This window comes from Cherax quadricarinatus, chromosome 34 (assembly GCF_038502225.1).
Source record: "Cherax quadricarinatus isolate ZL_2023a chromosome 34, ASM3850222v1, whole genome shotgun sequence".
Lineage (NCBI taxonomy): Eukaryota > Metazoa > Arthropoda > Malacostraca > Decapoda > Parastacidae > Cherax > Cherax quadricarinatus.
The window spans coordinates 21,135,603-21,163,186 of NC_091325.1; the positions used below are offsets into that span (position 1 = coordinate 21,135,603).

A 27,584-nucleotide genomic window follows, 5' to 3' on the forward strand; every position below is an offset into this window, starting at 1 on the left:
TCACTGCCTTGAACATCAGCGTGTCCAGGGACTCATGTTCACTGCCTTGAACATCGGCGTGTCCAGGGACTCATGTTCACTGCCTTGAACATCGGCGTGTCCAGGGACTCATGTTCACTGCCTTGAACATCGGCGTGTCCAGGGACTCATGTTCACTGCCTTGAACATCGGCGTGTCCAGGGACTCATGTTCACTGCCTTGAACATCAGCGTGTCCAGGGACTCATGTTCACTGCCTTGAACATCGTCGTGTCCAAGGACTCATGTTCACTGCCTTGAACATCGGCGTGTCCAGGGACTCATGTTCACTGCCTTGAACATCAGCGTGTCCAGGGACTCATGTTCACTGCCTTGAACATCAGTGTGTCCAGGGACTCATGTTCACTGCCTTGAACACCGGCGTGTCCAGGGACTCATGTTCACTGCCTTGAACATCGGCGTGTCCAGGGACTCGTGTTCACTGCCTTGAACATCGGCGTGTCCAGGGACTCATGTTTACTGCCTTGAACATCGGCGTGTCCAGGGACTCATGTTCACTGCCTTGAACATCGGTGTGTCCAGGGACTCATGTTCACTGCCTTGAACATCGGCGTGTCCAGGGACTCATGTTCACTGCCTTGAACATCGGCGTGTCCAGGGACTCATGTTCACTGCCTTGAACATCAGCGTGTCCAGGGACTCATGTTCACTGCCTTAAACATCGTCGTGTCCAGGGACTCATGTTCACTGCCTTGAACATCGGCGTGTCCAGGGACTCATGTTCACTGCCTTGAACATCAGCGTGTCCAGGGACTCATGTTCACTGCCTTGAACATCAGCGTGTCCAGGGACTCATGTTCACTGCCTTGAACATCAGCGTGTCCAGGGACTCACGTTCACTGCCTTGAACATCAGCGTGTCCAGGGACTCATGTTCACTGCCTTGAACATCGGCGTGTTGCAGTATACATCAGCTAGTGTTGCAGTATACATCAGCTAGTGTTGCCGTATGCATCAGCTAGTGTTGCAGTATACATCAGCTAGTGTTGCAGTATACAGCAGCTAGTGTTGCAGTATACATCAGCTAGTGTTGCAGTATACATCAGCTAGTGTTGCAGTATACAGCAGCTAGTGTTGCAGTATGCATCAGCTAGTGTTGCAGTATACATCAGCTAGTGTTGCAGTATACAGCAGCTAGTGTTGCAGTATACAGTAGCTAGTGTTGCAGTATGCATCAGCTAGTGTTGCAGTATACATCAGCTAGTGTTGCAGTATACAACAGCTAGTGTTGCAGTATACATCAGCTAGTGTTGCAGTATACAGCAGCTAGTGTTGCAGTATACATCAGCTAGTGTTGCAGTATACAGCAGCTAGTGCTGCAGTATACATCAGCTAGTGTTGCAGTATACAGCAGCTAGTGTTGCAGTATGCATCAGCTAGTGTTGCAGTATACATCAGCTAGTGTTGCAGTATACAGCAGCTAGTGTTGCAGTATACATCAGCTAGTGTTGCAGAATACATCAGCTAGTGTTGCAGTATACAGCAGCTAGTGTTGCAGTATACATCAGCTAGTGTTGCAGAATACATCAGCTAGTGTTGCAGTATACAGCAGCTAGTGTTGCAGTATACATCAGCTAGTGTTGCAGAATACATCAGCTAGTGTTGCAGTATACAGCAGCTAGTGTTGCAGTATACATCAGCTAGTGTTGCAGTATACATCAGCTAGTGTTGCAGTATACAGCAGCTAGTGTTGCAGTATACATCAGCTAGTGTTGCAGAATACATCAGCTAGTGTTGCAGTATACAGCAGCTAGTGTTGCAGTATACAGCAGCTAGTGTTGCAATATACAGCAGCTAGTGTTGCAGTATACATCAGCCTTCATAATTCAGGTAGAGTCGATAGGCTTTAAGCTTAAACTGGCCGACCTTGATGGACCTTGTAAGACTTACCGCGCATATAATTTTTTTTTTCAAGTAAGCTAATTTTAATTTTAGCCTTGACAGGTCGAGTGAGGATACTGCAAAGTCGAGTGCATCATATGTACCGCGTGAGGTTGATAAGTGGGATTTTGTTGGTCATCAGGAATACGTAAACTCCTGACGCGGTTCTTAGTCATTTGACGACCCTCATTACACAAATAACCCGCACATGAGAGAATTAAACTTTATGACGACGTTTTGGTCTGACTTGGACCATTAACTAGTCACTCTAACACTGTCAGTGGTCCATTTGCGGGTTATCTGTGTATGTTCCCGTCACGGTATTGTGATTTTATGTTCTTTATGATCCACATAATGAAACTTTTCGTCATTAAACCAGAGCATCCACTGACTTACTGGTCCACCTCTTAAACACTAAACATCACATACTACAATGTGATAATAACCTTTATGCCCTATTTTATATAAGAAAGAAATCACCACACTGAAGTAACCGGGGTAGAACAATCCAAAGTAAAATAAATGCCATTGATCGAGAAAAAATGTGTGAAGGGAGCTTTATACGTTTGTTAAACAGCCAGGGAAAAGAAACACATAGCGAGGGCCAGTAGCTGCCACCCGACCGCCGCAACCACAAATAAGTGAGTACACACACAGGGACAATTATGAGGAAAGTCTGAGGATTCTCACCTTCGCTCCAGCCTCAAGAGGATTCCAGTAGACGACGATAGCGTTGTGGGCGATCTCTTCTATACAGCCCACCAGACCCACGCTGTTCTTGGTGTCTGCAGAAGAAAATTGGGATTAAACTAAAACGTAGTACTCCCTGAGAGAGAGAGAGAAAGAGAGAGAGAGAGAGAGAGAGAGACAGAGAGAGAGAGAGAGAGAGAGAGAGAGAGAGAGAGAGAGAGAGAGAGAGAGAGAGAGAGAGAGAGAGAGAGAGAGAGAGAGAGAGAGAGAGTATTGCCTGAAATAGTGCACATGCGCACATTAACTTTCTTTACAAATATTACAGACCAAAGTGTTAATATTGATAGTTTTGCTATTACTACCACAACTACTACCGATATCATTAAAACATATACTACGATTACTACTAAAAATAATACTTTTGCTAATACAACTACTATATATAATATTACTGGCACTGTTGCAGAGGTCTGAACTTTGCTCAGACCTCTACAACACAGCTGTCCTCTAAGATTTTTTAAGTTAAACCATAAATTAAGGAAAGATCCTGGACTTCACTTTACGAAAGCAGACAAAGCAAATGCGATAGTAATTATGGACAAGGTAGATTATAAGGGAAAAATAAAGATGGTATTAGGAGACAAGGAAACTCACGAGCTTCTTAATGTCCTCTTTCTCTGTTCTTCTTCGTCCTCACCGAAACTCGGGTAACGAATACTGTTGAAGAGTAAGACACCTGTGCAATTTGGGTGTCTTTATTGAGGAAACGTTTCGCTAGACAGTGGCTTCATCAGTCCAATACAAAGAAGAACAGTGGAAAAAGAGGAGTAGTTTGAGGTAATCAGTCCCTCAACCTGGAGTCGATATGTTCAGTCCATCAGTCTTGAAGAAAGTATATGTAACATATACTTCAGATGAACAGCATATGCTGCATATCCTGTTCTTGTTTGTACTGGACTAATAAAACCACTGTGCGGCGAAACGTTTCCACAATAAAGATTCCCAAACATTGCACAAGTCTCAGTCTTCAACTTATCGGTTTTTAAACCATTCATCACAACGAATGCTGTTGCCACTGACATTTAATTTTTTTCAATATAAAATTTTTCTTCTCTCTCCTGTTCCACTTGCATCATTTAAGCCAGTGGCTCTTAATCCTTTTTTTCTGTCTATACCCTTTTTATTTTATTCCATATTGCTTGTGATAAGTAATTAAAAAGTTTAATGTCTTTCGAACCTCGTCTATATTGTTTACAAGGTATAAATGTGAAGTAGATCAATGACTAAAGTTATGACTAAGAACTCATAAGTCTTCAGTTATAATCAGAAACTAAACATGTCTTGTTTAGTGTTGTTGTTGTTGGTGTTGTTGATATACGGTTGTTAGTTACAACTAAGCACACGCATGTCAACACTTGCATCGAGATGATTTCTATCTTTTGTTTTATGAGAAGTGGTGTTGAAAAAGCTGCTTCACACAACCAGGTGTTGACACCTGCCACGGGAACCTCAGATGTTTTTTCCTGCTAACTGTATTGTGAATTAATGAGATTGTACCGTATCCCCTGCTGAGCTTTTTCGAACATCCAGGGGGGAGGGGGGGGGGGTGACGTACAGGTACCCCTGGTTAAGGACCACTGGTTTAAGCTCTCTGTATATGTAGTAAATTATTCTCTGTATGTATAGTTAAATCACGAAGAGCTTATCCTCTACATCTCTAAACAAACTTTGAACGCTCCGTCTGGTCTCTTTTTAAAAGAATAAAAGAGATCTCATTTTACTTCTGCAAGTCTTTTTTTTTCATCTTTCGTATTTATGCCGTATCTCTATATATGTCTTTTCGCTAACAAAGTTAGTGTTACTGATACTTTATCTCTGTGACTGATCAATGCAGCCTTCCTGGGCCTTCTCTCTTATTTTAACATTACAGTTCAGTGGTGTTTCTCCTGGTGTGTTCAGGAAACATACTCTGAACCTACATCAGTAATGACTGTTTCCTCATTGACAATCTACTAAAACATTTGCCTTCTCCTGGAAGCATCGTCTTGTTCTACCTGACGCTAACAAATGACAGCGACTTAAATCCCAACTATCGCCTTACTATTCTGACTTCTAATATTTTAGTTTTGCTGTAATCTGTTCTTAAATCAAAGTTTCTCAACAAACGTCGAGAAGTGTAATCTTGTGTTATTGTCAGAATGGTTGTGTGAGGCACCGCGCTGCTGCCATCCTTCTATCGTCCCTCTCTCTGGTCTGGTCACCATCACTTACAACAACTGTACCTCAACTATATCTTTGAATATATGAAAACTTAATTTTGTGCTTTTTGGTACAAATATTGAAAAAAAATGTTCTCTAGCATTGAATCTCTCTCTCTCTCTCTCTCTCTCTCTCTCTCTCTCTCTCTCTCTCTCTCTCTCTCTCTCTCTTTCTCTTTCTCTCTCTCTCTCTCTTTCTCTCTCTCTCTCTCTCTCTCTCTCTCTCTCTCTCTCTCTCTCTCTCTCTCTCTCTCTCTCTCTCTCTCTCTCTCTCTCTCTCTGTCTCTGTCTCTGTCACACACACACACACACACACACACACACTGCTGCAGCATACGGGCGCCTGGCAAACCTACGGATAGCGTTCCGATACCTCAGTAAGGATTCGTTTAAGACTCTGTATACCATTTATGTCAGGCCCATACTGGAGTATGCAGCACCAGTTTGGAATCCACACCTAGTCAAGCACGTCAAGAAATTAGAGAAAGTGCAAAGGTTTGCAACAAGACTAGTCCCAGAGCTACGGGGATTGTCCTACGAAGAAAGGTTGAGGGAAATCGGCCTGATGACACTGGAGGACAGGAGGGTCAGGGGAGACATGATAACGACATATAAAATACTGCGCGGAATAGACAAGGTGGACAAAGACGGGATGTTCCAGAGATGGGACACAGACACAAGAGGTCACAATTGGAAGTTGAAGACTCAGATGAATCAAAGGGATGTTAGGAAGTATTTCTTCAGTCATAGAGTAGTCAGGCCGTGGAATAGCCTAGAAAGTGACGTAGTGGAGGCGGGAACCATACATAGGTATGATAGAGCTCTTGGGGCAGGGAGAGAGAGGACCTAGTAGCAATCAGCGAAGAGGCGGGGCCAGGAGCTGTGACTCGACCCCTGCAACCACAAATAGGTGAGTACACACACACACACGTGGTTATCAATTTTTCTAAGATCTTTGGAAGGTGTCCCTGGTCTCCTCTCCTTTAGGAAGGTGTCCCTGGTCTCCTCTCCTTTAGGAAGGTGTCCCTGGTCTCCTCTCCTTCAGGAAGGTGTCCCTGGTCTCCTCTCCTTTAGGAAGGTGTCCCTGGTTTCCTCTCCTTCAGGAAGGTGTCCCTGGTCTCCTCTCCTTCAGGAAGGTGTCCCTGGTCTCCTCTCCTTCAGGAAGGTGTCCCTGGTTTCCTCTCCTTCAGGAAGGTGTCCCTGGTCTCCTCTCCTTCAGGAAGGTGCCCCTGGTCTCCTTCAGGTAGGGTGGTTCCTCTCCTTCAGGAAGGTGTCCCTGGTCTCCTCTCCTTTAGGAAGGTGTCCCTGGTCTCCTAAGGTGTCCCTGGTTTCCTCTCCTTCAGGAAGGTGTCCCTGGTCTCCTCTCCTTTAGGAAGGTGTTTCTGGTTTCCTCTCCTTCAGGAAGGTGTCCCTGGTCTCCTCTCCTTCAGGAAGGTGTCCCTGGTTTTCTCTCCTTTAGGAAGGTGTCCTGGTCTCCTCTCCTTCAGGAATGTGTCCCTGGTCTCCTCTCCTTCAGGAATGTGTCCCTGGTCTCCTCTCCTTCAGGAAGGTGTCCCTGGTCTCCTCTCCTTCAGGAAGGTGTCCCTGGTCTCCTCTCCTTCAGGAAGGTGTCCCTGGTCTCCTCTCCTTCAGGAAGGTGTCCCTGGTCTCCTCTCCTTCAGGAAGGTGTCCCTGGTCTCCTCTCCTTTAGGAAGGTGTCCCTGGTCTAGTCTCCTTCAGGAAGGTGTCCCTGGTCTCCTCTCCTTCAGGAAGGTGTCCCTGGTCTCCTTTAGGAAGATGTCCCTGGTTTCCTCTCCTTCAGGAAGGTGTCCCTGGTCTCCTCTCCTTTAGGAAGGTGTCCCTGGTCTCCTCTCCTTCAGGAAGGTGTCCCTGGTCTCCTCTCCTTCAGGAAGGTGTCCCTGGTTTCCTCTCCTTGAGGAAGGTGTCCCTGGTCTCCTCTCCTTGAGGAAGGTGTCCCTGGTTTCCTCTCCTTCAGGGTGTCCCCTGGTCTCCTCTCCTTTAGGAAGGTGTCCCTGGTCTCCTCTCCATCATTAAGGTGTCCCTGGTCTTTCAGGAAGGTGTCCCTGGTCTAGTCTCCTTCAGGAAGGTGTCCCTGGTCTCCTCTCCTTCAGGAAGGTGTCCCTGGTTTCCTCTCCTTGAGAAAGGTGTCCCTGGTCTCCTCTCCTTCAGGAAGGTGTCCCTGGTCTCCTCTCCTTTAGGAAGGTGTTTCTGGTTTCCTCTCCTTCAGGAAGGTGTCCCTGGTCTCCTCTCCTTCAGGAAGGTGTCCCTGGATTCCTCTCCTTCAGGAAGGTGTCCCTGGTCTCCTCTCCTTCAGGAAGGTGTCCCTGGTCTCCTCTCCTTCAGGAAGGTGTCCCTGGTCTCCTCTCCTTCAGGAAGGTGTCCCTGGTCTCCTCTCCTTCAGGAAGGTGTCCCTGGTCTCCTCTCCTTTAGGAAGGTGTCCCTGGTCTCCTCTCCTTCAGGAAGGTGTCCCTGGTTTCCTCTCCTTCAGGAAGGTGTCCCTGGTCTCCTCTCCTTTAGGAAGGTGTCCCTGGTTTCCTCTCCTTGAGAAAGGTGTCCCTGGTCTCCTCTCCTTCAGGAAGGTGTCCCTGGTCTCCTAAGGTGTCCCTGGTTTCCTCTCCTTGAGAAAGGTGTCCCTGGTCTCCTCTCCTTCAGGAAGGTGTCCCTGGTTTCCTCTCCTTCAGGAAGGTGTCCCTGGTCTCCTCTCCTTTAGGAAGGTGAACCTGGTCTCCTAAGGTGTCCCTGGTTTCCTCTCCTTCAGGAAGGTGTCCCTGGTCTCCTCTCCTTTAGGAAGGTGTAGCTGGATTCCTCTCCTTCAGGAAGGTGTACCTGGTCTCCTCTCCTTCAGGAAGGTGTCCCTGGTCTCCTCTCCTTCAGGAAGGTGTCCCTGGTCTCCTCTCCTTCAGGAAGGTGTCCCTGGTCTCCTCTCCTTCAGGAAGTTGTCCCTGGTCTCCTCTCCTTCAGGAAGGTGTCCCTGGTCTCCTCTCCTTCAGGAAGGTGTCCCTGGTTTCCTCTCCTTCAGGAAGGTGTTCCTGGTCTCCTCTCCTTCAGGAGGAATCGTTAAAGTTGTGCAGAATACACCAGTTTTATCCCACTGGATAAGCAGTATAGACTGGCTAGTATTTCCTCTGTTCAGACTATTCCAAAATTATACTGTACTACAACAACTACTATTACTACTACTACTATTACTACTACTACTGCTATTATTACCAGGACTACTACTATTAATACTACTACTATTACTACTACTACTACTACAATTACTATCTCTGCTGTTACTGTTGTTACTAGTACCCCCTAATGCTTATGGTAAGTCTGTACTACTACTACTACTACTACTACTACTACTACTACTACTACTAATAATAATAATAATAATAATAATAATAATGCCAATATTAATTATTATTAACATGTATAATATTTGGTAATAAAGGAGAGAGCAGGACTGGCATGATCCACAGCGTGTTATTTGGCTAAGGTTTGGAAAGCAAGTTGCTTCATCACCAGAGCCAATAACACTGTGAAGAACGCAAGAGAAGTGACCCTCGGTGCCAACACTCTAAAGTCTAATTCAAAATCAGTGCCCGATTAAATCTTTCTCTCTCACTAACCCACACACACACACACACACACACACACACACACACACACACATACACACACACGTGTGTGTGTGCGTGTGTGTATGTGTATGTGTGTGTGTGTGTGTGTGTGTGTGTGTGTGTGTGTGTGTGTGTGTGTGTGTGTGTGTGTGTGTGTGTGTATGTGTGCGTGTGTGTGTGTGTGCGTGTGTGTATTAAGATTTCATCCGTCTTCAGCTTCTTACGTGTTATATACAGTAATTTCCACATTAATATATGCAGTAACAAGTGAAATATAACATAGGCAGCTTTCATACAGACATGAGTAACTTACGTTCTTACAGAGCCACTGCAAAGATTTCAATATATTGTCTACTGTTAAAATGGCTGCACTTTGTATATTATGAATTAATGACAGTCCAGCCAAATAAACTTAACCTAACTTATCTTAACTTGATGTCAAGCAACGTATCCATACCTGCTTCTAACGTATCCATACCTGCTTCTAACGTATCCATACCTGCTTCTAACGTATCCATACCTGCTTCTAACGTATCCATACCTGCTTCTAACGTATCCATACCTGCTTCTAACGTATCCATACCTGCTTCTAACGTATCCATACCTGCTTCTAACGTATCCATAACTGCTTCTAACGTATCCATACCTGCTTCTAACGTATCCATACCAGCTTCTAACATATCCTTACCTGCTTCTAACGTATCCCTACCTGCTTCTAACATATCCTTACCTGCTTCTAACGTATCCTTACCTGCTTCTAACGTATCCTTAACTGCTTCTAACATATCCTTACCTGCTTCTAACATATCCTTACCTGCTTCTAACATATCCTTACCTGCTTCTAACGTATCCTTACCTGCTTCTAACGTATCCTTACCTGCTTCTAACATATCCTTACCTGCTTCTAACGTATCCTTACCTGCTTCTAACGTATCCTTACCTGCTTCTAACATATCCTTACCTGCTTCTAACGTATTCTTACCTGCTTCTAACGTATCCTTACCTGCTTCTAACCTATCCTTACCTGCTTCTAACGTATCCTTACCTGCTTCTAACATATCCTTACCTGCTTCTAACATATCCTTACCTGCTTCTAACATATCCTTACCTGCTTCTAACGTATCCTTACCTGCTTCTAACGTATCCTTACCTGCTTCTAACATATCCTTACCTGCTTCTAACATATCCTTACCTGCTTCTAACATATCCTTACCTGCTTCTAACATATCCTTACCTGCTTCTAACGTATCCTTACCTGCTTCTAACGTATCCTTACCTGCTTCTAACGTATCCATACCTGCTTCTAACGTATCCTTACGTTTCTAACATATCCTTACCTGCTTCTAACGTATCCTTACCTGCTTCTAACATTTCCTTACCTGCTTCTAACATATCCTTACCTGCTTCTAACATATCCTTACCTGCTTCTAACGTATCCTTACCTGCTTCTAACATATCCTTACCTGCTTCTAACGTATCCTTACCTGCTTCTAACATATCCTTACCTGCTTCTAACATATCCTTACCTGCTTCTAACATATCCTTACCTGCTTCTAACATATCCTTACCTGCTTATAACGTATCCTTACCTGCTTCTAACATATCCTTACCTGCTTCTAACATATCCTTACCTGCTTCTAACATATCCTTACCTGCTTCTAACATATCCTTACCTGCTTCTAACGTATCCTTACCTGCTTCTAACGTATCCTTACCTGCTTCTAACGTATCCATACCTGCTTCTAACGTATCCTTACGTTTCTAACATATCCTTACCTGCTTCTAACGTATCCTTACCTGCTTCTAACATTTCCTTACCTGCTTCTAACATATCCTTACCTGCTTCTAACATATCCTTACCTGCTTCTAACGTATCCTTACCTGCTTCTAACATATCCTTACCTGCTTCTAACGTATTCTTACCTGCTTCTAACATATCCTTACCTGCTTCTAACATATCCTTACCTGCTTCTAACATATCCTTACCTGCTTCTAACATATCCTTACCTGCTTCTAACGTATCCTTACCTGCTTCTAACATATCCTTACCTGCTTCTAACATATCCTTACCTGCTTCTAACATATCCTTACCTGCTTCTAACATATCCTTACCTGCTTCTAACATATCCTTACCTGCTTCTAACGTATCCTTACCTGCTTCTAACATATCCTTACCTGCTTCTAACATATCCTTACCTGCTTCTAACATATCCTTACCTGCTTCTAACATATCCTTACCTGCTTCTAACATATCCTTACCTGCTTCTAACATATCCTTACCTGCTTCTAACGTATCCTTACCTGCTTCTAACATATCCTTACCTGCTTCTAACATATCCTTACCTGCTTCTAACATATCCTTACCTGCTTCTAACATATCCTTACCTGCTTCTAACGTATCCTTACCTGCTTCTAACATATCCTTACCTGCTTCTACCATATCCTTACCTGCTTCTAACATATCCTTACCTGCTTCTAACATATCCTTACCTGCTTCTAACATATCCTTACCTGCTTCTAACGTATCCTTACCTGCTTCTAACATATCCTTACCTGCTTCTAACATATCCTTACCTGCTTCTAACATATCCTTACCTGCTTCTAACATATCCTTACCTGCTTCTAACGTATCCTTACCTGCTTCTAACATATCCTTACCTGCTTCTAACATATCCTTACCTGCTTCTAACATATCCTTACCTGCTTCTAACATATCCTTACCTGCTTCTAACATATCCTTACCTGCTTCTAACGTATCCTTACCTGCTTCTAACATATCCTTACCTGCTTCTAACATATCCTTACCTGCTTCTAACATATCCTTACCTGCTTCTAACATATCCTTACCTGCTTCTAACATATCCTTACCTGCTTCTAACGTATCCTTACCTGCTTCTAACATATCCTTACCTGCTTCTAACATATCCTTACCTGCTTCTAACATATCCTTACCTGCTTCTAACATATCCTTACCTGCTTCTAACTTACAATATCCACCAATATTTATTGACAAAGCTTTCCATAAAGCTACAAAGAACATTATACGTGTCAGAGTCTAACACCGAGTATAAACTTGAGAATTCGTTGATTTTTACCATACAATGAAAATCTCTTTCTCCTTCCACAAGCTCTTAAATATGTATTTTAATGTTAAACTTGTCTTCTCAGGGATCATTCTGTTGTGTCTACTCCATCCCATGTAAAAGTTGTGATAACTTTTATTTAGGACAAACTGGCAAATCTCTTGAAACTAGAGTTAAACAATATAAATATGCAATAACTACCGGACAAGAATCCAGGGTTTTGTTCATTTATGTGAGAGACGCAGGACGGTGTATATACTGTACTAATGCCAAACAGTTACTCCCCTCTCATTCTACAGTTCAACAATAAATTATGGAATCTTCTTTTATAAATCATGATGCACATCACATTTCAAATTTGAGTTCTGGTATCTATAAACTTGACAGTTTTATAGTCCAGAATATTGTTCATAATCTTAAAAGTAAAAATATTAAAAAAAAAAAAATAGTGTGTTCTTTAGCATAGGGCAAGTGTGCCCTAAAGTTCCTCAAAGAGCTGGGTGAAAAGCTCGTCATAGAAACCAAGGACCACAGGGCGACTAGCTTCCTCTTTCAGAGACTCAGTGTTGCGATCCAGAGAGGAAATGCCTGCAGCATTTTGAGCATGCGACCCACCGCCGGGGAGCTGGACGAAGTATTCGAGATGTAGCTCTGAGTTGTTGTCTATGTTGTTTTACTTTTTGTATTTTTGTGAATGTTTTGTTAATGTCTTTTGTCTTTATATAAAATATTTATCATATATAGGGGGTGGTAGGAGAAAATTTTCAAACAGCTTCAGGGAGAACCTTGAGTTTTCCCTGAAGCAAGTTTATTCTTTTCTCTGAGGATGAGGGTCCCAAGGACAGTTCTAGAGGTGGTATCTCCCTATACAATATATACAATGTATATATATATATATATATATATATATATAGATATATATATATATATATATATATATATATATATATATATATATATATATATATATATAGCTAACCACAGCTAGCTTAAACTAACTTAAACTCACGTAGCTTTAGAAGTTCATTTATAAAGAACAATACATCAAATCTTCGTTTAGACTTGTGTCACGCAATGAGTAATTTATAAACATTTTCCAGATTATATAAAAAATGTATTTGCTTTGTGTGGGACACACAGGTATCGACATACAGGTGTCGACACATGTGTGTCGACATACAGGTGTCGACACATGTGTGTCGACATACAGGTGTCGACATACAGGTATCGAGAAAGAGTTCCCATACATAGTTGCTGGTAAGCTCAAGCATTTTAAACAGTGTGAACACTGACACAGCTGGGAACTGAAGTGATGATACGAGTGATGAAGAAGCTTCCACTGTGACAATCTTCTGCCCTGTGTAGAGCTTTATTCTCTGTGTAGAGCTTTATCCTCTGTGTAGAGCGTTATCCTCTGTGTAGAGCTTTATCCCATAAAGCTCTACACGGAGCTGTACACCACGACAATGATAACAATATTAATGTTAATAACAATAACGCTAGCAACTCTAATGACAATAATTCAAACAACGAAAACAATAACGAGGAATAGACAGTGATTATAACGATAACGACGATAACGCAGATAAATGACCACAATAAAAAAATCAGCAAGAGAGTTGCAATCTCACTATAAAACACAAGCCTATGAGGTAATGCAAATAAACGGCGTGAAGAGTCATTTATAATGGTGTGCAAATCACAGTAGTGAGTCGGTGGTCAGCAGAGTCAGTCATGCCTGACGCAACGAAAACAAAGTCTTAAGCAGAGTCATGCCGAAAAAAAGGGAAGAAAAACAGAGTTAAGGCTTTTATAGAAATATAAAGCAAGGGGGGGAAAGAGGTTTAAAGCTTATATGTAAATATAAAGCTGAGGGGGAAAAAGAGGTTTAAAGCTTATATGTAAATATAAAGCTGAGGGGGAAAAAGAGGTTTAAAGCTTATATGTAAATATAAAGCTGAGGGGGGAAAAGAGGTTTAAAGCTTATATGTAAATATAAAGCTGAGGGGGAAAAAGAGGTTCAAAGCTTATATGTAAATACAAAGCTGAGGGGGAAAAAGAGGTTTAAAGCTTATATGTAAATATAAAGCTGAGGGGGGAAAAGAGGTTTAAAGCTTATATGTAAATATAAAGCTGAGGGGGAAAAAGAGGTTTAAAGCTTATATGTAAATATAAAGCTGAGGGGGGAAAAGAGGTTTAAAGCTTATATGTAAATATAAAGCTGAGGGGGGAAAAGAGGTTTAAAACTTATATGTAAATATAAAGCTGAGGGGGAAAAAGAGGTTTAAAGCTTATATGTAAATATAAAGCTGAGGGGGAAAAAGAGGTTTAAAGCTTATATGTAAATATAAAGCTGAGGGGAAAAAAGAGGTTTAAAGCTTATATGTAAATATAAAGCTGAGGGGAAAAAAGAGGTTTAAAGCTTATATGTAAATATAAAGCTGAGGGGGAAAAAGAGGTTTAAAGCTTATATGTAAATATAAAGCTGAGGGGAAAAAAGAGGTTTAAAGCTTATATGTAAATATAAAGCTGAGGGGAAAAAAGAGGTTTAAAGCTTATATGTAAATATAAAGCTGAGGGGGAAAAAGAGGTTTAAAGCTTATATGTAAATATAAAGCTGAGGGGAAAAAAGAGGTTTAAAGCTTATATGTAAATATAAAGCTGAGGGGGAAAAAGAGGTTTAAAGCTTATATGTAAATATAAAGCTGAGGGGGAAAAAGAGGTTTAAAGCTTATATGTAAATATAAAGCAGGAACAAAAGATTTGTTTTATATATAAATATGAATATATATATATATATATATATATATATATATATATATATATATATATATATATATATATATATATATATATATATATATATATATATATATAATGTAGGGGGAAAAAGAGCGCTAAATCTTATATATAAAGCAGACTTTATAAAACATTTATTAAAACACAGCAGTTAAAGAGGAAAATTAAAAAAAAAAGAAATTTAATAAAGGCATTGATAATAAAGCGACATACAAGATAAAAAAAAAGAAAAAGAAAAAAGAGAGAGATATTAAGGAATGAGAGGGAATTGAAGTGGGAGGCAAAAAACAGTGACATAGTGCACAGTGTAGAAGGTTGAATTTAAGTACAGATATTATGTGTTCCAGTGTATATTACCAGAGTCTTCCCGAGTATTACTGTCTGTCGCCCGAGGTGAGAGAGAGAGAGAGAGAGAGAGAGAGAGAGAGAGAGAGAGAGAGAGAGAGAGAGAGAGAGAGAGAGAGAGAGAGAGAGAGATACTGAACGTATCTCGCACCTGCTTGATAGTAGGGGTTGCAAGATTCTGTATGTGGCACAGGTACATAAGAACATAAGAAAGAAGGAACACTGCAGCAGGCCTACTGGCCCATGCAAGGGTTCTACCCCCTCTCTCATCTGCGACTGCTTGATAGAGTGGAGAACAGAGCAAGACGTCTCAGGTCTCGCCTGAACCCATCCTGGATAGATCTGTCATTTCAGCAGAGCCTTCAACACAGGAGGGATGTGGGTGGCCTTACTGTTATGTACAAGGCCAATACTGTCAAAGCACCACACTTGGATCCACTTCGAGGATAGCGAGAAGCAAGCGTCAATACCACAAGACGGGCAGAAAGCAGCAGCTTCACTCTGGTTGTACCCTTCTCCAGAACATCACTTCATCTGAGATCATTTATTCCCAGGATGACTCGAGTATGGAACACGTTCGTACATCATTATGATGTCAACGACATAAAGTCAGTTGATCAAATGAAAATGCTGGTCCACAGATGGCTCCAACTTCATCCTGTTCCCTACTTGTATGTCTCATAGCAATGAAAATGCTTTCAAATGAGCTGATGTAGGTAACAGCTCTTAGCTTGTCAATAAAGCTAGGGATCCTTAACCTGTATATAGCTGTGTTGGGCTGGGATCCTTAGCCTAACCTTGTCAAACCCTGTGTAAAGAGAGCAAGAGAGAGAGAGAGAGATCATATGGCTGTTATAAAACAGTCAGTCACAGCAAACAGGTGATATCAGAATATGCAAAACAACCACTATGAAAGAATAGTGAAATTAAAAGCGCTTTTGTAACTTTTCATATTAGATCCTTGATAATGTGAGAAGCCACGAAAGCGCTTGGAATTTCATTATTCTTTCACAGTGGTTGTTTTGTGTGTGTGTATATATATATATATATATATATATATATATATATATATATATATATATATATATATATATATATATATATATATGCAATAAGATCACAGTAAACAGGTGATTTCAGAATATGCAAAACAACCACTCTGAAAGAATAGAAAAATCCTTGATAATGTGAGTAGTCACGAAAGCGCTTGGAATTTTTCTATTCTTTCAGAGTGGTTGTTTTGCATATATATATATATATATATATGTAATATATATATATAAATATATATACATATATATGTAATATATATATATAAATATATATATATATGTCGTGCCGAATATGTAAAACTGGTCAATTAGCAAGAACTCATTTAAAATTAAGTCCTTTTTGAAATTTTCTTTTATACGTTTAAAGATGTATTTTTTTCATTAATGTTAATGTAAAAAAATTTTATTTTGCACCAAAAGAATCTTAGAAAACTTACCTAACCTTATTATAACAAGAACAATTTATTTTAGCCTAACCCAACTAAATATGTTTTAGATTTATTTACAGTAATTTAATACTAAACAAACACAGTGAAATATATTTTTTTCGTTACGTTCAGAATGATTTTGGCGAAATTATTGCATACACAAATTTTCACTTGTCCTATATGGCAAGATGAGCGTTGCTATTTAAGCCAAGATCGCAAGTTCTGCCTATTCGGCACGACATATATATATATATATATATATATATATATATATATATATATATATATATATATATATATATATATATATATGTATATATATATATATATATATATATATATATATATATATATATATATATATATATATATATATATATATATATATATATATATATATATATATATATATATATAGATAGATAGATAGATAGATAGATAGATAAAAAGGCTTCAAGGAAGAATATTTGGATTTCTTCCTGAAGCTGTTTGAATATTCCACTTCCCCTACCATCCCATCTTTTCATATATTTTTTTTTACCAATAGGAATATTTTATTACATAATATGATACAGAAGATTTAAGAGATACATTGTTGATATAAAGGTGGCATATACAGTACATGTTACGTGTGTATCACCGATTATAAGGCGAAAATCTCGTCCAGCTCCTCAGAGCTGGGTCGTGTGCCCAAAATACAGCAGGCATTACCACTTTGAACAGCCGCACTGAGCCGCTGGAACAGAAAACTAGCTGCCCTGGGATCCCTAGTTACCCTGATGAGTCTTTTTCCCAGCTCCTTAAGGAATTTAGATGCACTCTTTCCCCATGAGCCAAGGGTCTCTGAGCCTATGGGAACAAACATATAATGATGGGCAAATTCTCCATATTTTCTAGACTTTTGGGACTCCCTGAAGCTGGCAGCTGCCCCTCCTTCCTCCCTGGTGTATTGGAGATAGGTATCAGCCAAGGTAGATGCACATGTATAGTCCCACACCACCTGCTTCCCATCTGTCCAGGCTTGAAGGGTGATACCATCTGGACGCTTCTGGCTGCCATCAGATCTGCATAGTTGGAGTGGCTCCCTTACTGCTGGGCATCCAGCTGTTGTGAGGCTCCTCTTGATAACGTTATTAACCTCCTCATGTCTTGCAATCTTTCCCTCGGATTTACGGCACATAAGACCATGGTACCCGAATCGATCTGCTGCTTCACTGCCACAAATACACCTGTGTTCGGCGAGAATAGGGGCTGCAAATCGAAGGGCAACACCGATGCGGATGGTCTGTGGGTCGAGGAGTGTGCCAAGGCTGGAGTTGGGAACAGCCAACAGAAAGTCCCCAGCATGAGGGGCTCTCACTGGCAGGAGGCGGGCTCTATCCTTCCCTGACACACTCTGAAGCATTGTTGAGGCTATATTTTCCACTATTGGACCATCCCAGTGCGATTGTTTGTAGTTGTTGGGGGGAGCAGGTCTGGTTTCAGAGCCCGTTAGATCATCCCAGATCATTGCTTCGTCAATGAATTTTTGGTCCTGAACTCCAATCTTGTCCCTAAGATGTTCAGGGAGAATCGTTGCTACAAGCTCTCTGGATGCAATACACGAGGACAGAAAAGCAGGTAACGCAATCTGTGATGACTTGCGGACACCAATGCCTCCTAGTCTGACTGGAAGTGTAGCTTGGTTCCACTGCCCGTCTTCGTGTGTGTGTATATATATATATATATATATATATATATATATATATATATATATATATATATATATATATATATATATATATATATATATATATATATATATATATATATATATGGCGAGTAAAGATGAGTCGATAATTCTACCATGATATTCCTGCCACTGAGCCACCGGCTGGAGCTGCAGCAGCAGCAACAGCAGCAGCAACAGCAGCAACAGTCGCAACAACAGCACAAGCAGCAACAGCCTTTATATAACTAGCTGTTTCTACCATCTGTATTACATGTCAGATGGCTCACTACTTAAATAACGTAAGTAAAAACTCAAGTCAGTGAAGATCACTACTGGAACACCACAAGTTATAACACAAGTCAGTGAGAATCACTACTGGAACACCACAAGTTATAACACAAGTCAGTGAGGATCACTACTGGAACACCACAAGTCAGTGAGGAACACCACTAGAACACCACAAGTTATAACACAAGTCAGGGAGGATCACCACTGGAACACCACAAGTTATAACACAAGTCAGTGAGGATCACCACTGGAATACCAGCTGTCATAACAAGCAGCTGAAGCATGACACATACAAGAAGTAACTCTCATGGAGACACTGCTAAGATGTGGTAAACAACGTATTTTATACCATTATTACAGTGATGAAGAGGATGTAAAAAAATACTCGCACTCTGGAACAACACACAGTGGATCCTGACGGAAGAGGTGACAAAGGGACCTGATAATTAAAATGTTAAGTGAAGGAAGAGGTGACAAAGGGACCTGATATTTAAGATGTTAGGTGGAAGAAGAGGTGGCAGAGGGACCTGATGTTTGAGATGTTAGATGAAGGAAGAGGTGACAAAGGGACCTGATATTTAAGATGTTAGGTGGATGAAGAGGTGGCAGAGGGGCCTGATGTTTGAGATGTTAGATGAAGGAAGAGGTGACAGAGGGACCTGATGTTTGCAGTTTAATATAGACAAATGCATAGTTCTAAATATTGGACAGGACAATAACCATGCCACATATAAATTAAATAATGTAGATCTTAATATTACTGATTGCGAAAAGGATTTGGGAGTTCTGGTTAGCAGTAATCTACAAGGAAGACAACAGTGCATTAGTGTTCGCAATAAAGCTAACAGAATTCTTGGCTTTATATTAAGAAGCATAAATAACAGGAGTGGTCAGGTTGTTCTTCAACTCTATATATCCTTGGTTAAGCCTCATTTAGATTATGCTGCTCAGTTCTGGTCACCGTATTACAGAATGCATATAAATGCTCTGGAAAACATACAGAGGAGGATGACAAAGTTGATCCCATGTATCAGAAACCTTCCCTATGAGGATAGACTGAGGGCCCTGAATCTGCACTCTCTAGAAAGACGTAGAATTAGGGGGGATATGATTGAGGTGTATAAATGGAAGACAGGAATAAATAAAGAGGATGTAAATAGTGTGCTGAAAATATCTAGCCTAGACAGGACTCGCAGCAATGGTTTTAAGTTGGAAAAATTCAGATTCAGGAAGGATATAGGAAAGTACTGGTTTGGTAATAGAGTTGTGGATGAGTGGAACAAACTCCCAAGTACAGTTATAGAGGCCAGAACGTTGTGCAGCTTTAAAAATAGGTTGGATAAATACATGAGTGGATGTGGGTGAGTGTGAGTTGGACCTGATAGCTTGTGCTACCAGGTCGGTTGCCGTGTTTCTCCCTTAAGTCAATGTGACCTGACCTGACTGGGTTGGGTGCATTGGCTTAAGCCGGTAGGAGACTTGGACCTGCCTCGCATGGGCCAGTAGGCCTGCTGCAGTGTTCCTTCGTTCTTATGTTCTTATGACTCCTGCACACCTAGCTAGGTGAGTACAACTCGGCGACCACACTCACCTGAGTACAACTAGGTGAATTCAACTAAGTACAATCGCGTGAGCACAAATGAGTACACCTAGATAAATACAACTGAGTACACTTAATTAAGCACAGAAACAAGCAATGGGTTTGGGTTAGAGAAGGACCTGCCTAGTATGGTCCAGTAGGCCTGCTGCAGTGTTCCTCTTTTATTTTCTTATGCTCAGGTTAAGACTATTTTGAAAATTATTGATTTTAAACAAAGTTGTCTTTAAAACACATGAGGAACATACGAGAAAACTCTCATATTTGTGAGATATTCTTGCAACACTGTTTCCAAGATGGTGAGATGTTGTGTCTCACTACTGTGTGAAGACCAGTCTTTATGGTGGTGGATGGTGGTTGTACTGGTAGTGGTGGTGGTTGTACTGGTAGTGGTGGTTGCACTGGTAGTGATGGTGGTTGTACTGGTGGTGGTGGTTGTACTGGTGGTGATGGTGGTTGTACTGGTGGTGGACGGTGATTGTACTGGTGGTGGATGGTGGTTGTACTGGTGGTGGACGGTGATTGTACTGGTGGTGGATGGTGGTTGTACTGGTAGTGATGGTGGTTGTACTGGTAGTGGTGGTTGCACTGGTAGTGATGGTGGTTGTACTGGTGGTGGACGGTGATTGTACTGGTGGTGGATGGTGGTTGTATTGGTAGTGATGGTGGTTGTACTGGTAGTGGTGGTTGCACTGGTAGTGATGGTGGTTGTACTGGTGGTGGTGGTTGTACTGGTAGTGATGGTGGTTGTACTGGTGGTGGTGGTTGTACTGTTGGTGATGGTGGTTGTACTGGTGGTGGTGGTTGTACTGGTAGTGATGGTGGTTGTACTGGTAGTGGTGGTTGCACTGGTAGTGATGGTGTTTGTACTGGTGGTGGTGGTTGTACTGGTAGTGATGGTGGTTGTACTGGTGGCGGTGGTTGTACTGTTGGTGATGGTGGTTGTACTGGTGGTGGTGGTTGTACTGGTAGTGATGGTGGTTGTACTGGTAGTGGTGGTTGCACTGGTAGTAATGGTGGTTGTGCTGGTGGTGGTGGTTGTACTAGTGGTGATGGTGGTTGTACTGGTGGTGGTGGTTGTACTGGTGGTGATGATGGTTGTACTGGTGGTGGTGGTTGTACTGGTGGTGATGGTGGTTGTACTGGTGGTGAATGGTGGTTGTACTGGTGGTGGATGGTGGCTGTACTGGTGGTTGTGGATGGTGGCTGTACTGGTGGTGGTGGTTGGTGGGAGATGGTAGTGGTGGGTGATTGTGGTTATGGTGGTGGTGGTGGCTGGTGTTGGGGAGGACAGGTCAGCGGGGCAGGTTCAGTGCTCAGGACGGAGGTTGCCAGGGTTATTTAAGGTCAGAGGTCATCTCTTATACCATGCTTACATGCGTTACAACATAGCTCACACAAGTTACAACATAGCTCACACAAGTTACAACATAGCTCACACAAGTTACAATATAGCTCACACACGTCACAACATAGCTCACACACGTCACAACATAGCTCACACACGTCACAACATAGCTCACACACGTCACAACATAGCTCACACACGTCACAACATAGCTCACACACGTCACAACATAGCTCACACACGTCACAACATAGCTCACACAAGTCACAACATAGCTCACACACGTCACAACATAGCTCACACACGTCACAACATAGCTCACACACGTCACAACATAGCTCACACACGTCACAACATAGCTCACACACGTTACAACATTGCTCACACACGTTACAATATAGCTCACACGCATCACAACATAGCACACACACGTTACAACATAGCTCACACACATTACAATATAGCTCACACGCATCACAACATAGCTCACACACGTTACAACATAGCTCACACGCGTCACAACATAGCTCACACACGTTACAATATAGCTCACACGCATCACAACATAGCTCACACACGTTACAACATAGCTCACACGCGTCACAACATAGCTCACACAAGTTACAATATAGCTCACACGCATCACAACATAGCTCACACGGGTCACAACATAGCTCACAAGTGATACAACATAGCTCACACAAGTTACAACATAGCTCACAAGTGATACAACATAGCTCACACAAGTTACAATATAGCTCACACGCGTCACAACATAGCTCACAAGTGATACAACATAGCTCACACACGTTACAACATAGCTCACACAAGTTACAACATAGTTCACAAGCGTCACAACATAGCTCACACGCGTCACAACATAACTCACAAGTGATACAACATAGCTCACACACGTTACAACATAGCTCACAAGAGTCACAACATATCTCACACACGTCACAACATTGCTCACACACGTCACAACATAGCTCACACAAGTTACAAAATAGCTCACACAAGTTACAACATAGCTCACACAAGTTACAACATAGTTCACAAGCGTCACAACATAGCTCACACGCGTCACAACATAACTCACAAGTGATACAACATAGCTCACACACGTTACAACATAGCTCACAAGAGTCACAACATATCTCACACACGTCACAACATAGCTCACAAGAGTCACAACATATCTCACACACGTCACAACATAGCTCACACACGTTACAACATAGCTCACACAAGTTACAACATAGCTCACACACGTCACAACATAGCTCACACACGTCACAACATAGTTCACACAAGTGATACAACATATCTCACACACGTCACAACATAGCTCACACACGTTACAACATAGCTCACACAAGTTACAACATAGCTCACACACGTCACAACATAGCTCACACACGTCACAACATAGTTCACACAAGTGATACAACATAGCTCACACACGTTACAACATAGCTCACAAGCGTCACAACATAGCTCACACACGTCACAACATAGCTCACACAAGTTACAACATAGCACTCACAAGTTACAACATAGCTCACACACGTCACAAAATAGATCACACAAGTTACAACATAGCTCACACAAGTTACAACATAGCTCACACAAGTTACAACATAGCACTCACAAGTTACAACATAGCTCACACACGTCACAACATAGATCACACAAGTTACAACATAGCTCACACAAGTTGCAACATAGCACACACAAGTTACAACATAGCTCACACACGTCACAACATAGCTCACACACGTCACAACATAGTTCACACAAGTGATACAACATAGCTCACACACGTTACAACATAGCTCACACAAGTTACAACATAGCTCACACACGTCACAACATAGCTCACACACGTCACAACATAGTTCACACAAGTGATACAACATAGCTCACACACGTTACAACATAGCTCACAAGCGTCACAACATAGCTCACACACGTCACAACATAGCTCACACAAGTTACAACATAGCACTCACAAGTTACAACATAGCTCACACACGTCACAAAATAGATCACACAAGTTACAACATAGCTCACACAAGTTACAACATAGCTCACACAAGTTACAACATAGCACTCACAAGTTACAACATAGCTCACACACGTCACAACATAGATCACACAAGTTACAACATAGCTCACACAAGTTGCAACATAGCACACACAAGTTACAACATAGCTCACACACGTCACAACATAGCTCACACACGTCACAACATAGTTCACACAAGTGATACAACATAGCTCACACACGTTACAACATAGCTCACAAGCGTCACAACATAGCTCACACACGTCACAACATAGCTCACACACGTCGCAACATAGCTCACACAAGTTACAACATAGCTCACACAAGTTACAATATAGCTCACACACGTCACAACATAGCTCACACAAGTTACAACATAGCACTCACAAGTTACAACATAGCTCACACACGTCACAACATAGATCACACAAGTTACAACATAGCTCACACAAGTTACAACATAGCTCACACAAGTTACAACATAGCACTCACAAGTTACAACATAGCTCACACACGTCACAACATAGATCACACAAGTTACAACATAGCTCACACAAGTTGCAACATAGCACTCACAAGTTACAACATAGCTCACACACGTCACAACATAGATCACACAAGTTACAACATAGCTCACACACGTCACAACATAGCTCACACACGTCACAACATAGCTCACACACGTCACAACATAGCTCACAAGTGATACAACATAGCTCACGTCACACATAGGGTCTATGTTGCCATCATGAAAAACATTTTAGATATTAATATTTTTACTAAAACATTGTTTATTATTTCTTCTATAAACTGAAATTCTTCTTTTTCTTCCCCTCTCTCTCTCTCTCTCTCTCTCTCTCTCTCTCTCTCTCTCTCTCTCTCTCTCTCTCTCTCTCTCTCTCTCTCTCTCTCTCTCTCTCTCTGCCTTGCCTCGCAGATGGTGATAATATAAGCCAGTCCTTAATCTAGATACACGTAGCGTCAGCCACTGAATTTGTTAGGTTACAGTTTTTCGAGGGCCGTGAAAAGCTAATCTTAGGGGTGATTTACACGCCCCCTAACCTTGGTAGGGAGTGCAGTAAACTTCTATGGGACGAAATTCGTAAGGCATCTTAATACGAAAATGTTGTGATAATGGGGGAGTTTAATTTTAGACAAATTGACTGGAGCACTTTGACCGGAAATTTCGAGTCAAGCGACTTTGTTGATACGATTTAGGATTGGGTTTTAAAACAGTTTGGGACATAACAAACTAGAGGAAATAACCTCCTTGACATGGTTCTTGCCAGCAAGGAATCACTAATTAATAATACTGAGGTTAATGATGAGTTTGGGGAAATTAATCACAAATCACTCAGGTTTAATATGTCATGGAATTACCTTAACAATGGCAGTCAAGTCTCTGTCCCTGACTTCCGCTTGGCTGATTTCATAGGAGTGAGAAATTACCTGGGTGTGTTGAACTGGAATGATTTGAATATAAGTCAGGTAGGTGGAGATGGTTGCCGATAGTTCTAGCTGTTCAGACAATTTCAGTTCCAAATAGGAAAATCAGATCAAAGAATAATGATCCTAAATGGATAAACAATAGATAAAAGCATCTCATTAGTCGTAAGCGAGGCATATATAGGCGAATCATAGGAGGGGAGGGACAGTTAATATATTCAGTTAAATATATTATATTCAGTTAGAGAGAGAGAAATATAATATATTCAGTTAAAGAGAGAAATAAAAAAAAATGGAATAAGAAAAGGAAAGCGAGATTATGAGGTTAAAGTTACAAGGGATTCGAATACTAACCCAAAAAGATTCTTTCAGGTATACAGAAGTTCAGGGACAAGATAGGCCCACTCAAAAGTTACTCGGGTCAGCTCACCGACAGTGATAAGGAAATTTGTAGAATTTTTAATACTTACTTCCTCTCAGTTTTTACACAGGAAGATACTAGCGAAATTCCAGAAATAATAAATTATGTAGAACAGGACGATAATAAACTATGCACGATTAGGATCACAAGTGACATGGTCCTGAGACAAATAGATAAATTAAAACTTAACAAATCCCCAGGCCCCGATAAACTGTATGTGAGGGATCTAAAGGAATGTAAAGAGGAACTTAGCAAACCTTTGGCTAATCTTTTCAACATATCACTACAAACTGGCATGGTGCCAGATAAGTGGAAAATGGCAAATGTGATACCTATTTTCAAAGCAGGTGACAAGTTCTTAGCTTCGAACTATAGACCAATAAGCCTAACCTCCATAGTGGGAAAATTTATGGAATCAATAATTGCCGAGACAATTCGTAGCCATCTCGAAAAGCATAAATTGATTAATGAATCTCAGCATGGTTTTACAAAGGGGCGTTCCTGCCTTACGAATTTACTAACTTTTTTCACTAAGGTATTTGAGGAGGTAGATCATGGTATTTTGTGTATATGGACTTCAGTAAGATTTTTGATAGTCTCACATCAAAGACTATTTAGGAAAATTAAGGCACACGAAAAAGGAGGAGAATTATTTTCCTGGACAGAGGCGTGGTTGACAGATAGGCAGCAGAGAGTTTGCTTAAATGGGGAGATATTAGAGTGGGGAAGCGTCACGAGCGGTGTTCCACAGGGGTCAGTGTTGGGCCCCTTGTTGTTCACAGTCTACATAAAAGACAAGGATGAGAGAATAAATAGCGGCATAAGCAAGTTTGCCGATGACACCAAAATAGGCCACTGAATGCATTCTAACGAGGACACTAGAACACTCCACAAAGGTTTGAATAGACTGATGCAGTAGTCGGAGAAGTGGCAGATGCAGTTTAATATAGACAAATGCAAGGTTCTAAACAGTAGATAGGAAAATAATCGTGCCACATATAAACTAAAAAATGTACATCTTAATATTACTGATTGCGAAACAGATTTAGGAGTTCTGGTTAGCAGTAATCTAAAGCCAAGGCAATAGTGCATTAGTGTTCGCAATAAAGCTAACAGAATTCTTGGCTTCATATAAAGAAGAATAAATAATAGAAGTCCTCAGGTTGTTCTTCAACTCTATATATCTTTGGTTAGGCCTCATTTAGATTATGCTGCGCAGTTTTGGTCACCGTATTACAGAACAGATATAAATGCACTGGAAAACGTACAAAGGATGATAAAGTTGATCCCATGTATCAGAAACCTTCCCTATGAGGATAGACTGAGGGCCCTGAATCTGCACTCTCTAGAAAGGAGTAGAATTAGGGGGGATATGACTGAGGTGTATAAATGGAAAACAGGAATAAATAAAGGGGATGTAAATAGCATACTAAAAATATATAGCCAAAGCAGGACTCGCAGCAATGGTTTAAAGTTGGAAAAATTCAGATTCAGGAAGGATATAGGAACAAACTCCCGAGTATCGTCATAGAAGCTAAGACGTTGTGTAGTTTTAAAAATAGGTTAGATAAATACATGAGTGGGTGTGGGTGGGTATGAGTTGGACCTGACTAGCTTGTGCTGTTAGCAGATGTTGTGCTTCTTCCTTAAGTGAATGTGACCTGACCTGATTAGGTTAGGGCATTGTCTTAAGCCGGAAGGAGACTTGGACCTGCCTCGCAAGGGCCAGTAGGCCTGTTGAAGTGTTCTTTCTTTCTTATCTTCTTAATTCTTTTCCGATAGCCTCGGTGTGGATTTTAAAGGCCTTTGCTATCTTTCTCATGTACTCTCTCTGTTTCTATCTGCCTCTCTCTCCAGTTTGTCCTGCTCCTGTGGTTCTCGTAGCTCGTACATGGTATAAACAAACTGAGTGCGACATTCTCCGCCGTAGCAACTCTTGTTAGCGCTGGGAAAAAGTTGTGTCAGTGGAGAGGTGTGTGAGGCTCCGTCTCTCTCTCAGGGTTGAGTTACTGCTACGTTCCTGAGCTCAGGTTTCCTCGAGGAACGTCCCACACTCCACTTCCTATCTTACTCAGAGAAAAATGAATACATAGTTGTGGTGGTGCTAGTGGTGTGATAGTGTTGGTAATGATATAGTGAGGGTGGTTGTGTTAGTGGTGGTGGTGAGGGTGGTGGATCAACGATGGTAATGACGCTGTTACTGGTGTAGAAGCAAAGCGAGAGAGAAGATACGGAATTCCATTTATTAGCGCACCAGTACTGTGTAGTATCTTAGTACTGGCAATGTATTCAAGAACTCTAATAATAATAATAATAATAATAATAATAATAATAATAATAATAATAATAATAATCTTTATTTCTAGAAAATTAGGTCAATTTTATCCCCAGGATGCGACCCACACCAGCCGACTAACACAAAGGTACCTATTTTACTGGTAGGTGAACATGGACAGCTGGTGTTTTAAGGAAATACTCCCAAATGTTTTCACCCGTACCGGGGATTGAACCACGGACCTCAGTGTGT

General features: G+C 41.3%; 1 protein-coding gene across 1 annotated transcript in view; it reads right to left on the minus strand.

Annotated features, from left to right (window-relative positions):
* The window catches only part of grh (grainy head), an 893,472-nt gene that overhangs the window by 106,398 nt on the left and 759,490 nt on the right, over nt 1–27,584 (minus strand). The window contains exon 8 of the mRNA XM_070091236.1: nt 2,609–2,703. Within this exon, the coding sequence (XP_069947337.1) occupies nt 2,609–2,703 (95 nt within the window). The remainder of the gene's footprint in view (nt 1–2,608; nt 2,704–27,584) is intronic.